Raw genomic sequence first — 14,530 nt, forward strand, 5'->3', positions numbered from 1 at the left:
TTCAGAGACACATAATCATTTACTGATATTAATACTTTACTATCCATCTCTGCCACAGAGCTAGTAAGTATGACATTAACATTTATACAATGCTCATTGAGAGTAACTGTGTGCTCAGTCGTGTCCAACTCTTTGCAGCCCTTTGGATTGTAGCCCGTCAGGATCCTCTGTCCATGGGACTTTTCAGGCAAGAATATACTGGAGTGGGTTGCCATTTCCTCCTCCAGGGGATCTTCCTGTGCCTCTTGTGTCTCTTGCACTGCAAGCAGGTTCCTTACCGCTGAGCCATCAGGGACGCCCATAACGCTCACTACATTCAACTAAGTAATATAAACTAAGAACGAAATCAAGTTAAGCAAACAATTCAAAACCGAGTATCATTAAAACTTGAGAAGTTAGTTAAATATGGTCTATTACCAGCTTGGAATAATTTAGAAGTAGGGAATAGGGCAAAATAAGTTAGTGATAACTTACAGGTAGACAAATAAAAGCTTTTCTAAAATGCTTACAATTTTCATTTACTCATGCCCTACCTAGAATCATGGCATTTAAACTCTCAAAGCTCTGGCTTCGGAATATGATCAAACTATGAAATTTCCTAGAAGTTCATGGGCAATTCTGGGGAAACCGAAGTGACTGATCTAAACAGACTCCTGTCCCAAATGGGGGTTAGTCAAAGGATACATATTTCCAGTTAAAAAGTAAGTTTTGAGAATCTAGTGTACAGTGTGGTGATCACAGTTATACATACATTATATACTTGAAAAGCTGCTAACAGAGTGGATCTTAAAGGTTATCACCACATATACAAAGAAGATTGCAATTACATGAGATGATGGTGATATTAACTTACGCTGCTGCGGTCATCAATTCACAATATATATAATCATCACACTGTGCACTTTAAACTCACACAATGTTAAACGGTCAATTACATCATAAAAAAGCTGGAAAATTAACCAACCAAAAGCTGGAAAATTAACCAACCAACTAAGCCCCCTACATTTGCCCAAATTCTGAGGATTTAAGTTCTGGAGCTGAATCCAACTCTAATTTACTGCTGTATTCCCCAATTGATATTCCCAGATTCTTATTTTTCTTGCCATAGCCCCCATGAAAATAATTTCCCTACCCTTGGTGTCTCTATTATTCAAGACAACCTAATAGTACTCTGCCTGTGGCATTTAAGTATGAGACAAAGGACTAAAAGGAATCCATTAGAAGAAACCAACTCATCTCTTAGGCTTAACGCAATACAGGTATGTTGTTTTTCATTAAATTTGTCTTTGCCACCTTACTGATTATACGTAAGTGTAACTACAAATATACTAATTGTACCACATGTGCTGAACAAGTACTGACTTCTGCTCTTGTGCCTTTTCTCCTCCCCACTCCCTCCCTGAAATTTTCTAAATTAGAGCATTTGAGTCTGGGTAAATTTTAGATGGCTTTGTTTTCTTCCATCCCTTCCTTACCATTTGCAGTGCACAAGCTCCTAGGCACACAACTCAAGGCAGCATTGACTGAGCTATCTTAGGAAGGTAAAATATGTATTTTGTGACTGGTTTGGGAACCTCATTATAACATTTTTAACACTGAATTCAAGTTCAAAGGTTTACTAATGCTCCATTTACAACAACTGATTCCAGGTCAACTGCCTACATATCAACTAGCTACTTACTATCTGGGTATCTGACGTAACCTTTTGCTGTAAGACTCTTAAATAGGCTTCAGTTCTATCATCCACTTCAATCCTAGAATGGAAATACGTAATTCAAAATTCAGAAAAAGTTAACCAAAAAAATGTACTATGTGTTAAAAGGTTCCCACAGATTACAACACAAGCAACATTTCTGGGTAAAACATAACACCAGGAGTAGCCATGTAGTTAAAAGGATTTCTAACACACCCAACAGCAGTTGTTTGAGAAATAGTCTGTTTTTTGTCCCACTCAATTCTTAGTGACTCGAACACATTTCTGTATCCACCCTATAAGGAACTTTATCAGCTCTTTAAATTAATATAATCTAATGTTTTTAATAGTTTTTAACAGTTTGAGTTCCCACCTTCCAAATGACTATGAATCAATTTTCAGAGTAGAAATGACTTGATAAACTTACATTATTGCTTTTTTCATTTGTATGCCCATGGCTGGTGTAACTTTAAATAGATTTTGTATCAACGAATTGGCTGCTTCATAATTTCTTCGAGTATAGATCAACAACCAGTTATCTAGTGGCTTAACACTAATTAATGGTGCACCTCTTGTTTCTTTTGACCAATCTGCAAATTGTGGATTGTAATCAAACTAGAAGAAAGTTCAGAGACATTGTAAATTCCATTGTAAGTTCTCAGGGATAAAGCCAAAAATTCTTCAATAATTCTACTATGGCACAGTCTAAATCTCAAAGTACTACTTTTAAATTTGAACTGCAGTCATAGACAAAATGCTCTAAGTGAGGAAAAAGAAAAATGTATCCAAAGGATTACAGCAATTTTATTTAAAATACATTCATATTAACAGCTCTAACAGTATCTTAAGCTGTAGCTCTTTTTTTAATCTTTCATAAAATCTTACAAGGATAGGTGCTATTTACCTTATGGTGTAGATATAAAAAAACCAGGCCTTGAAAGTTAAGTGACTTTATGACTGAGGTGTCAGATACCGAAGGCAAGCTAGGAAAACATCTGACAGTAGGGCAGAAAGCTAACACACAACTCAAAGTACAGTGCCCTCTATCTATCACAGAGGAAAAAGCCTGCTTTTTACATGTCCTACCCACCTCCCATACAGGAATATATATTTACTACAAAGGATAATAAAGCAATAGTAATTAAAATATTAAGCTACATGATTAGGTTGTTACCCATAGAACATTTCGAAAACAAAAGAGCACAGCTTTCTAGAAAAGGATTTTTAAAATTTTGGTACTTGTAGTGTTTCAATTACACAAAAACATATTTTTAGAATACTTGCTTTCCTTTTCTGGAGATAAGATATAAAAGGTATCACAGTATTTCATATATATATATAAATATATACATCCATATACGTGTGTATGTGTGCAAATACATGTATCCCTAACGAACGAATGGTCCAGGCAAAAATGAAGCTAAATAAACTGGGAGTTTTCCATGTAAAAGTTCACTGTAGTGGCAGACAAGATATCAACCCAATTAGATACTTAAGAGACTTCTACTATACCTCAATTTAAAAAATTCAGGTTATTTAAAAAATTAAGCCACCTTTTACCTCAGTCTCACAGATGGTTTTGAAGACAAGCTACAGGCTTCGCCTTCTTGAGTGTTCCCACATTTCCTCCTCCTGTATTCGTATCAGTCAACAAAGAGAGGATGTGGGTCAGGGAAAAGAGGAAAGGACTACACTGGCATGGAATTAGGTTATTCGTGCTTGCTTTATTGTGACTCTGAACCAAACCTGATTTCACTAACAACTTTTAAAAACTGCCTTACTGTTTTTCCACCTTGATGAATCTTTTCTGCTTGCAAAATTCTTCCTGAGAAGGACAGTAAGTTGGAGTCAAAGCTCAAACCCCAGTCTCGAAGCTCCCTCTGCACATTATCATCTCTGCAAATTTAACATATTTGCTTATCACTAAATGTAAGGAAACAGCAAAAACTAATATACACAAGCAAATAGAGACCCACTGCAATCTATAACAAATGTCAGTGTTTCTTTCAGGGTTGAAATACTGGTGAGAAAGCTAGGAAACACAGAAATATGTTTTTCTTTTTTAATGTTTTCTATGTTTCCCTTCACAACATCCTTCAATTTAAAATTCTGATGCCCAAACTATCTTCTCCTCAAAGTAAACACAGTGCTGTAACAATTTCACTTTCTATTTTATTCTCTTTTTCTAACAATTAGAAATACCATGGGCTACAAGGTTTAACTTAACATGAAAGTCACTCAGTCATGTCCAACTCTTTGCAACCCCATGTACAGTCCATGGAATTCTCCAGGCCAGAATACTGGAGTGCATAGCCTTTGCCTTCTCCAGGGGCTCTTCCCAAACCAGGGACTGAACCTAGGTCTCTCGCGTTGCAGGCAGATTCTTTACCAGCTGAGCCACAAGGGAAACCCAAGAATACTGGAGTGGGTAGCCTATCCCTTCTCCAGCAGATCTTTCCGACCCAGAAATCAAACCCAGGTCCCCTGCACTGCAGGTGATTCTTCACTAACTGAGCTAATTATTCCCTGACAAATAGTAGCCTCACTTAGAAACACAAAGAACCCACCCCGAATACTGCGAATACAAATAAAAACAAAATTACTTTCTGTCATTCCCCCCAGAAAGTCACTCCTCCAAACCCACATAAAATAAAGAACTGAAAACATACCCCAGTAGAGCATAGATGACTTACTTATGAATATAATCAATCAGTCTTCCGACTTCACGCTGCCTTTGCTCTGGAGTTAGTCTTGTATGAACAGCCAGGTCTTTCATCACATTAAAATCATTACGCATTTTATCAGTTAAACCTTTAAACAGAATAAAAGTATACAGTTAAAGAAACAAGAGTGGTGTCTAACTATATGGAATGTAGGGTGGCGGTGAGTCAAAGAACTCCCAGGAGACAAACCAGTTTTAAGGGCGGGGTGGTGGGGGGATGGGCGCGGTAAGGAATGTTTAAGGCTTCTAGAACTGAAGGGGAACTGCGCGGTGGCCTCCCCCGCTGCAGACAGGTCGGCATACCTGTGAGGTAGCAGAGCTCTGGGATAAGCATGGCTGGACCTGGCAGCGTGCCGCCAGGGCCTCTCCTCCTCTTAGGCTGACTGACCAAAACCGGCTGCTTCAGGTCAGTGATTTCTTGGTTATATTGCTATTTAAGGGAAGAAAGGTATCGCTGTTCACAGTAAATGCCTTTAGTAACATGTTAATGGACAAAAAAGTTTCACTTTTTAAAACTAAGCATATATGCTAATAGCAAGGCTGGTATCTGTTTTCAAGTAAAACATACTGTCTTTCTGGTCCTACTAAAATAGGTTGTGATTTATAGACTCATTTTTCTCCTAAAAACTTAAATGGTCAAGATGGTAAGGCTCTAAGTTTCGACTTTTTGTCACATTTCTATTTACTTCATTTTTTGACTTCTTGGTTCAGAAACAGTAGTCTGTATAACTCCAGGTCTTCACTACAGCATAATTCCTCTAAAGCTACTCATAGTAAGGATGAGCTCATGAAAGAAGTCTCACTTTACGAATAAAGGGGGGAGGGAAAATGTGTGCACTCTATGGAACAATGTTAATTAGGGCAAGTTGAAAGTTTACTTTGCAGTTGAATTTCAACTGAGCAGTATTAAGGTTCCCCATCTTCAGACTGCCCACATGTAATCGCTAAGATTAGATTTACAATATGTAAAGAGACCAAACATGTTGATGTCTAGGATCTAAGAGATGTGAGGCAGGTCTCTGGCCTCCAGGTCAGCCCTACAATTCTAGACCACAGCAGACCTCTTGCGTTCCCTTCACTAGAGAGCACTTCTGTCCCTGTCTCCTGAAGACCTCTCTATCATTTCCTGTATCCTCTCCTAGCATCACTGTCCTGGATAATTTAGCTCTAACTTTATTCTCAAAATCACATCTGCATTAAGCATACAAGACAGTAGTACCATCAGAGTCATTTCAGGAGTATTGCTCTCTCCAGAAGACAATCAAGGTACTGGCCACCTACTATCATGAAGTAAGAGACCATGAATTTTAGCTTCCACTGACTCTGTCCTACACTCAACTCTTTACCAATCATCCAGGAAAAAAAAAATTCTAAGTGGAACATGCTCTGCTCCACTTATCTGTACTACTTATTTTATCATACTATTTTTATTAGGGGTCTATTAACAGTCACCCTGCTTACATATCATTCACTTGGGTATACATACAAGTAGAAAGGTGGTAGTGATTTCAGAAGTATTCCTATTTCTCTATTTCACCAAAGGGCCTTAAAATGCATAATTCTTAATTACAGAGCTGTGGGATTTCCCTCTTCTATATTCTTAGTGCATAAGAGAAAGCCTGTCAGTTCTTTTAACACTTTCCCCTACATCTGAAGAACCAGCACATTCATTTCTGTTTAATATTAGATTTTTGAAGTTACTGACCATGATCTTCCCTTCCAAAGGCCCTTTTCTCCCACCCTATTTCCTAGATAATCTCTTCAACATATAATATTTAAGCCATCACTTATTACTAAAACTGAATTTCCACTAAGACGTTTTAAGAATGCCTTATTTCTTTCACATATTTCAAGTCCACCCAACTGTTAACTTATTATCTGAAGTCTTTGCACAGACTGGAGATCACCTGAAGAGTAAATAGATAGCAACTGGGGACCCAATGCAGAACCCTGAAGTATGTCAGCATTAAAAGGTCACTTGTGGAAGAACAAGCCGGCATGTAAGATTCGGTACTAGTCAGAGAAGGGGGGAATTTTCCTTGATCTTGCTTCAGGTTTAAATCAACTTTCAACTGTGTCCTCTCTGTATTTGCTGCTGATATATACCAACTCTTCCCATCCCTGATCGTGATTATTCAAATGAGCTACAGAAAAATGCCAGCACTCGTTTGTCACAGTAACCTCTGACACTCGGAAGAAATCTAGGTCAAACATGGTTCGAGTCCACAAGGAATTTTCAGAGGTTAAAAAGAGCAGCAGGGAAATCAAGCTGAGATGACCCTTGGCCTGTTTTCATTTTGCCAGAGTAAGACCAGTTCTTAACGCAACTTCTTAGGGCATCATTTCCCTCCAGAGTGGCAGCTGATCTTCTCATTCACAGGAGAGCAGCTGAAGATCAGGCAGCAACAGAGTTTTCAGCGAAAAGACATTTCAAAGATCACCAGTCAGATGAATACTTTTGACATAAAATATACATATATATATATACATAATAGTTCATTTATTCTACTTTTTAGAAAAAAGAAATAATCTACAGAAAGTAGAAAAAAAGTTATATAAATTTTAGCACTTCAAAGACAAGCTTTAAATTTTAATTGATGTGTTTTCCTGCACTTCTGACAGCACATCAAATGGGAAGTGACTTCTAAGGATTTAGGAGGCAGATCTGCTCATCTCTGACCACTACAACAATGTTTGATACCTTCCTATAGAAACATTTTATTTTCTTCTAGTCAGCAGCTGTTCTTTCTTACTATTAGGTTGGTGCAAAAGTAGTTGCACTGTATCTCTTCTTTCCCATTTTCACCTGACTGCGTCATATGGTATGATCTGCCTTCGATGAAAGTGATGTAGTCTTTGTAAGAGCAGAGTGGGCCTGCCAGGATACCCATGAAGTTACAGTTGTAACTTAAATACTCCAAAAGACTGGGCATGCGCCTGACCGCTAACCCCCTCTGTGACGGAGTCAGCTCTTCATCCTTCCGAAACATCCCATCATGAATTTCATAAGCCAAACTAGTGATCTTCTGGGTAATTACGAAAGGACAGAGCCATCACCAAATGTCGCAGTTATTCAGAAACTCTTAGTCTGTGGACTTTCCTTACTGTTCCACTTGACCATCTCTAAGATGTTACCCGTGGAGTACAACATTGATGAACATTTTCAGGCCACAGCTTCATGGCCGACAAAGGTGATCTATCTCTACGTCTCTCTTTTGGCTGCCAGACCCAAGTACTATTTTGCATGGACGTTAGCCGACGCCATCAACAATGCAGCGGGCTTTGGATTCAGAGGTTACGACAAAAATGGAGCCGCCCATTGGGACCTAATTTCCAATCTGAGGATCAAGCAAATAGAGATGTCAACAAGTTTCAAGATGTTTCTCGATAATTGGAATATTCAGACAGCTCTTTGGCTCAAAAGGGTGTGTTACGAGCGTGCCTCCTTGAGTCCCACCACCCAGACCTTCTTCCTCTCTGCCATCTGGCATGGGGTGTACCCGGGCTATTACCTGACCTTTCTCACCGGAGTGCTGATGACGCTGGTGGCCCGAGCTGTGAGAAATAACTTTAGACATTATTTCATCGAACCTCCCCAGCTGAAATTTTTGTATGATGTTATAACATGGATAGCAACTCAGATAGCAATAAGTTACACAGTTGTGCCATTTGTCCTTCTTTCTGTAAAACCTTCACTCATGTTTTACAGCTCCTGGTATTACAGCCTTCACTTTGCTGGTATCTTAGTATTATTGTTGTTGCCAGCGAAAAAAAAAAAAAAACAAAAAGGAAAGAGTACACATGAAAACGTTCAGCTGTCACGATCCAAAAAGTTTGATGAAAGAGAAAATTCTTTGGGACAGAATAGTTTTTTCACAACAAACAATGTTTGCAATCAGAATCAAGAAATAGCTTCTAGACATTCATCATTAAAGCAATGATGAGGTAAAAAAAAAAAAGTAGTTGCAGTTTTACACTGTTGAACTTTGCCATTTGATATTGGAATACATTCTTAAATAAATGTAGTTATACATCATTCCAATGTACATTTCTTGCTTTATGTTTTTTTGCTAATGACTTATTACTTGCTGCTTATATTTAGTTTAGACTATAGAAATGTTACACAAAAAAGCAAATTCAAGCAAAATTTTTTTTAGTTCAAAATGGATCATAAAGCAGCAGAGACAAGTTACAACATTAACAATACATTTGGCCCAGGAACTGTTGACAAATGTACACTGCAGAAGTTGTACAAAAGACCCAAGAGACTTGAAGATGAGAGCAGTGGCCGGGCATCGGAAATTGACAATGACCAACTGAGAGCATCACTGAACCTGATCCTCTTACAGTCACGCCAGACGCTGCTGAAGAACTCAACGTCGACCATTCTATGGTCATTCTACATTGGAAGCAAACTGGAAAGGCGGAAAAGCTCCATCAACGGGTGCCTCCCAAGCCGGCTGCAAACCAAAGAGTAGTTTTGAATTGTCTTCTATCATTCTATGCAACAAGATCGAAAGTGGATTTTATACAACTGGCGACAACCAGCTCAGTGCTTAGACCGAGAAGCAGCTCCAGAGCACTTCCCAAAGACAAACTTGCGCCAAAAAACACCTTTTTCTGGTCGTCTGATGCTCTTTTGATCCACTACAGTTTTCTGAATCCCAGTGGAAACATTACATATGAAAGGTACGCTCAGCAAATTGCTGAGATGCACCGAAAACTGCAAGTCTGCAGCCAGTGTTAGTCAACAGAACGGGCCCGCTTCTCCACGACAATGCCTAACCTCACATCATATAATCAACGCTTCAAAAGGTCAAACAACTGGGCTACAAGGTTTTGGTTCATCCGCTATATTCACCTGACCTCGTGCCAACTGACTACCACTTTTTCAAGCATCTTGACAACTTTCTATAGGCAAAATGCTTCCACAACCAGCAGAAGGCAGAAAATGCTTTCCAAGAGTTCATCTTCCGAAGCACAGATTTTTACACTATAGTAATAAACAAACTTATTTCTCATTGGCAAAAATGTGCTGATTGGAATGCTCCCTATTTTGGTTAATAAAGGTGTGTTGGAGCCTAGTTATTAAAGACTAGAGATCTCTTCAAGAAAATCAGAGATACCAAGGGAACATTTCATGCAAAGATGGGCAAAATAAAGGACAGAAACGGTATGGACCTAACAGAAGCAGAAGATATTAAAAAGAGGTGGCAAGAATACACAGAAGAACTATACAAAAAAGATCTTAATGACCCAGATAACCACGATGGTGTGATCACTCACTGAGATCAAGATATCCTGGAGTCCAGAGTCAAATGGGCCTGAGGACCCATCACTACGAACAAAGCTAGTGGAGGTGATGTAATTCCAGCTGAGCTATTTCAAATCCTAAAAGATGATACTGTTAAAGTGCTACACTCAAAATGCCAGCAAATTTGGAAAACTCAGCACTGGCCACAGGGACTGGAGGTCGGTTTTCATTTCAATCCCAAAGAAAGGCTACGCCAAAGAATGTTCAAACTACCGCAAAATTGCACTCATCTTCCACGTTAGCAAAGGCTCAAATTCTACAAGTTAGGTTTCAATAGTACGTGAACCAAGAACTTTCAGATGTACAAGCTGGATTTAGAAAAGGTAGAGGAACCAGAGATCAAACAGACACCATCCACTGGATCATAGAAAAAGCAAGAGAATTCCAGAAAAACATCTACTTCCGCTTCACTGACACTAAAGCCTTTGTGTGGCTCACAAACAAACTGGAAAATTCTTCAAGAGAGGGGAATACCAGACCACCTGACCTGCCTCCTGAGAAATCCATATGCAGGTCAAGAAACAACGGTTAGAACTGGACATAGAACAACAGACTGGTTCCAAATTGGGAAAGGAGTATGTCAAGGCTGTATCTTGTCACCATGCTTATTTAACTTATATGCAGAGTACATCATGTGAAATGCTGGGCTAGATGAAGCATAAGCTGGAATCAAGATTGTCACGAGAAGTACCAATAAGCTCAGATATGCAGGTGACACCACCCTTATGTCAGAAAGCAAAGAGGAAACTAAAGAGCCTCTTGATGAAAATGAAAAGAGGAGAGTGAAAAAGTTGGCTTAAAACTCAACATTCAAAAAACAAAGATCATGGCATCCAGTTCCATCACTTCATTGCAAAGAGATGGGGAAACAATGGAAACACTGACAGACTTTATTTTCTTGGGCTCCAAAATCACTGCAGATGGGTGACTGCAGCCATGAAATTAAAAGGCACTTGCTCCTTGGAAGAAAAGCTATAACAAATTTAGACAGCATATTAAAAAGCAGAGACATTACTTTACTGACAAAGGTATGTTCAGTCAAAGCTATGGTTTTTCCAATAGTCATGTATGGATGTGAGATATGGACCATAAACAAAGTTGAGTGCCAAAGAATTAATGCTTTTGAACTGTGGTGTTGGAGAAGACTCGTGAGAGTCCCTTGGACTGCAAGGAGATCCAACCAGTCCATCCTAACGGAGATCAGTCCTGAACATTCATTGGAAGGACTAACGTTGAAGTTCCAGTACTCTGGCCACCTGATGCAAAGAACTGACTCACTAGAAAAGACCCTGTTGCTGGGAAAGATTGAAGGCAGGAGGAGAAGGGGACGACAGAGGATGAGATGGTTGAATGGCATCACTGACTTGACGGACACGAGTTTCAGCAAGCTCCAGGAGTTGGTGATGGACTGGAAAGCCTGGCGTGTGGCAGTCAACGGGGTCACAGAGAGTTGGACACAACTGAGCAACTGAACTGAACTGAACTGATGATGACTTGAAATTCATGGTCCAAAGCCACAATTACTTTTGTACAAACTTAATATTATTTGTCTCTGGTGTCTTTTTCAATTTAGTGATCACTGTGCCAAAAGCTAGAATCATCTTTTACAAACTGGTGCTGGAAGATCAACCACTGAACTTACTATCTAACCTCCACGAAACAAGTCTGTCTGAATTCTGTCAACATGTTAGACAAAGGTTAAGAGTTAACCCATTTGCAGATTTACCACAACTGATGATAAGGGTTCAAAGATCTTGAGCTACCATTGCCAGATGAAGTTTTTGAAAAAGTGCTAGTTACAGAATGAGACAGTATGGTAAGCTGTATTTTTTATCATCTATTATCTTATTTGTCCTCTACATGATTAAGATCAAAGGTAATCCCGAATCCACTTCAGAAAAAGAAACAGGAAAGAGCACATCTCATTTGCTAATGAGCTAACTATGCTGTGACTGGCTTGATAAACATATTTCTATACAGCTTTAAGAGCCACTTGTTCCATATGTATTAGAAAATTCATTAGGTATTAGAAAATTTTACTGACGGTATTTCAGATTTCTCCTAAGGTCTAAGCAATTCACATTAAAAAGATAAAAATCAATATTAATGTCTTACCTTCCTGTAGTACTCTAAGAAGCTGACTTCAGAGCCATCTGCTTTCTTAAACGTACTCTTTGGATTCTGGTCCCAGTCAATATCATCTACTCTGTATGTTTTGTTATTATACCTATGACCAGTTGAGATTTGTCAATATTTGATTAAAACACGTAGAAATGTTATTAAAAAGAAAAAACTAGACAACATACACTTTCTAAAAAATAAAATTTCAATCATTTGGTAATGTGCGATAGTATAGAAACAGGGAAAAAAATTTCTGTGAAGCCTGGTGTGCTGCTGTCCATGGGGTTACAGAGTTGGACACGACTGAGAAACTGAACTGAACTGATGCTAGAAGGATGGGGATGTAACTAATATTAGAAAATAAAATTATAACCAAAAAGGATAGAAATAATTGGTATTTCTCCTTTTCATATGAGTATATTCCCCCAAAACTTTTAAGTCTTAAGAGTGGTTGTAAGTTTCCCTCCCATTTCTGTGCTACCCTCACCTCTCAATCTTAAACCCTACTTTCCAACTAACATTTTAGGACTAGAAAGCCAAAACATCTTAAGACTTGTAAAATTATTTTGCATTCTTAGAAAATCTTACTTGGTGAGAACAATTAAACCAATCAGTTCCTTAGACACTTGTTCTTGAAATTTGTGCTCTTCGATTTGATGAAACAAGTTGAACATGAAATCTAAAACGGTTTCACTTCGGAGGACTTTGTGACTGACATCAGTGCAGAGCATGATGTTGTTTTCATACTGAAGAATGGAAGTGGTGAAGCCAGGCCAAATCACCAACCTGTCAAAGAGAGTGAAGGCCACAGAGCAACGCTTAGGACCGTCCCAGTGTGCTGGGCATAACCAGCTGCTTTCACCTATGCTAGCTAGGCCAAGAGGACAAGTCTTTCAGCAAATTTACTTATTTTTATCCTTTATAGTTTATCTTTTCCAGATAAATACTGAGCTTTTTTAAGCTCTCCATAATGAATGTTATTTCATAATAACATTATAATTTCCATTTTAAATTAATACACTAACTTTACTAAATTTTTATATTGATCTAAAAACTTGAAAAATCTAATTGAAAATATCTACAATTATTATAAATGAACCTAAACCATCTGAGTGTATATCCTGATACACTGCAGTGACTTTTGAAGCAATCATCATTAGGTGATGAGCTTTTGTTGCCTAAGAGCAAATATGTGTATGTATGGATGTGTAAGCATGTAGAGATGTGAGAGATGGACCATAAAGAAAGCTGAGCGCTGAAAAACTGATGCTTTTGAACTATGGTGTTGGAGAAGACTCTTGAGAGTCCCTTGGACAGCAAGGAGATCAAACCAGTCAATCCTAAACGAAATCAGTCCTTACAATGAATATTCAGCTGAAACTGAAGCTCCAATACTTTGGCCACCTGATGTGAAGAGCTGATTCACTGGAAAAGACCATGATGCTGGGAAAGACTGAAGGCAGGAGAAGGGGACGACAGAAGATGAGATGGTTGGATGGCATCACCAACTCAATGGACATGAGTTTGAGTAAGCTCCAGGAGCTGGTGATGGACAAGGAAGCCTGGCATGCTGCAGTCTATGGGGCTGCAAAGAGTCAGACATGACTGAGCAACTGAAGAGCAAATATAAACTTTGTGTTGGAAAACTCTATGCTTTTTCCCTGTGACAAGTAAATATCATATGATCTTTAAAGCTCCAGGTATTCTGGGATGTCTCCTTTATTGTTCAAACCAAGTTAAATGTTCATTTAATGTGATGGGTACCGCTAACAGCCATAGTAAATCTGATCATTTCAAAATAGAGCATCACTTTCAAAGCCTGTGATTAAACCTATGAAATAGAAACTTCCCAATTTATACAAACCTATGATTTGGAATATCAATTGGGTCACTTGGGTTATAGTAATTCCGTCCAATTTGTTGCAAATTCATGATCTTCAAAAGCCTAGAATTTGAAAAGTCAGAATAATGACTACTGATAAGTATCCCATACTACAATTAGAATGGCACATTGCTTACAACAGAGGTTGGCAAACTATGGCTTGTAGGTGGGCCAAATCCAGCCTACCTGCTGGTTTTTGTATGGCCTAAGAGCTATTTTTTTTAAACAGCTTTTAAAGGTCTAGAAAAAAATCAAAACTGTAATAATGCATAAAGATGCATGAATTATACGAAATTCCAGTTTCAGTGTCCATCAGTAAAGTGTCCATCACTGGAACACAGCCACGATCATATATGCTCAATGACTGCTTTTCTGCTTCAACAGCAAAGTAGAATGGTTGAGATACAAATATGGCCTGCAAAACCTAAAATGTTTACTATCTGGCCCTTTGCAAAAAAAAAAAAAAGTTTGCCAACCCATCATTTACAAAAAAGTCAATCTCCTATTACCTTAACTCAAGTAAATATCTACCAAGATGAATCAGTAGCAGATATCTTATGACCACCTTAAAAGGGTAAATTACAAACCCCAGTATTATGTCTCACTATTCTCATACCAATTTCAGTCTCATCCAGGTTGCTTCCCACTCAGCAGGGGGATAGAGGTCAGTCTTCATGAAACATGTGTCCTAATTTTGGATTTGGAAAAAAAGAGTATCCACACTGAAAGCAAATTCTAGAGCGTGCAGTATATGTCCTATGATGGAAGAAGTAAATCTGAATAGACCTAAATCCTGCC

At 38.5% G+C, this 14,530-nt stretch overlaps 2 protein-coding genes across 3 annotated transcripts in view; one reads left to right on the forward strand and one right to left on the reverse strand.

Annotated features, from left to right (window-relative positions):
* The window catches only part of PIWIL1 (piwi like RNA-mediated gene silencing 1), a 36,648-nt gene that overhangs the window by 10,400 nt on the left and 11,718 nt on the right, over positions 1-14,530 (reverse strand). For both annotated transcript variants that reach the window (XM_043488928.1, XM_043488934.1), the window contains 8 exons: positions 13,715-13,795; positions 12,439-12,636; positions 11,845-11,956; positions 4,719-4,845; positions 4,387-4,504; positions 3,475-3,589; positions 2,121-2,308; positions 1,682-1,754 (listed from right to left, as the gene is read on the reverse strand). In XM_043488928.1, coding sequence (XP_043344863.1) covers positions 1,682-1,754; positions 2,121-2,308; positions 3,475-3,589; positions 4,387-4,504; positions 4,719-4,845; positions 11,845-11,956; positions 12,439-12,636; positions 13,715-13,795 — 1,012 coding nt within the window. The remainder of the gene's footprint in view (positions 1-1,681; positions 1,755-2,120; positions 2,309-3,474; positions 3,590-4,386; positions 4,505-4,718; positions 4,846-11,844; positions 11,957-12,438; positions 12,637-13,714; positions 13,796-14,530) is intronic.
* LOC122454455 (lysophospholipid acyltransferase 2-like) lies at positions 7,397-8,356 on the forward strand. Its single transcript, XM_043488946.1, has one exon. It carries the CDS (start codon positions 7,412-7,414, stop codon positions 8,354-8,356), a length of 945 nt encoding a protein of 314 aa, XP_043344881.1. The 5' UTR covers positions 7,397-7,411.

The sequence above is a fragment of the Cervus canadensis genome, chromosome 1, assembly GCF_019320065.1.
Source record: "Cervus canadensis isolate Bull #8, Minnesota chromosome 1, ASM1932006v1, whole genome shotgun sequence".
In the NCBI taxonomy this organism is placed as follows: Eukaryota; Metazoa; Chordata; class Mammalia; order Artiodactyla; family Cervidae; genus Cervus; species Cervus canadensis.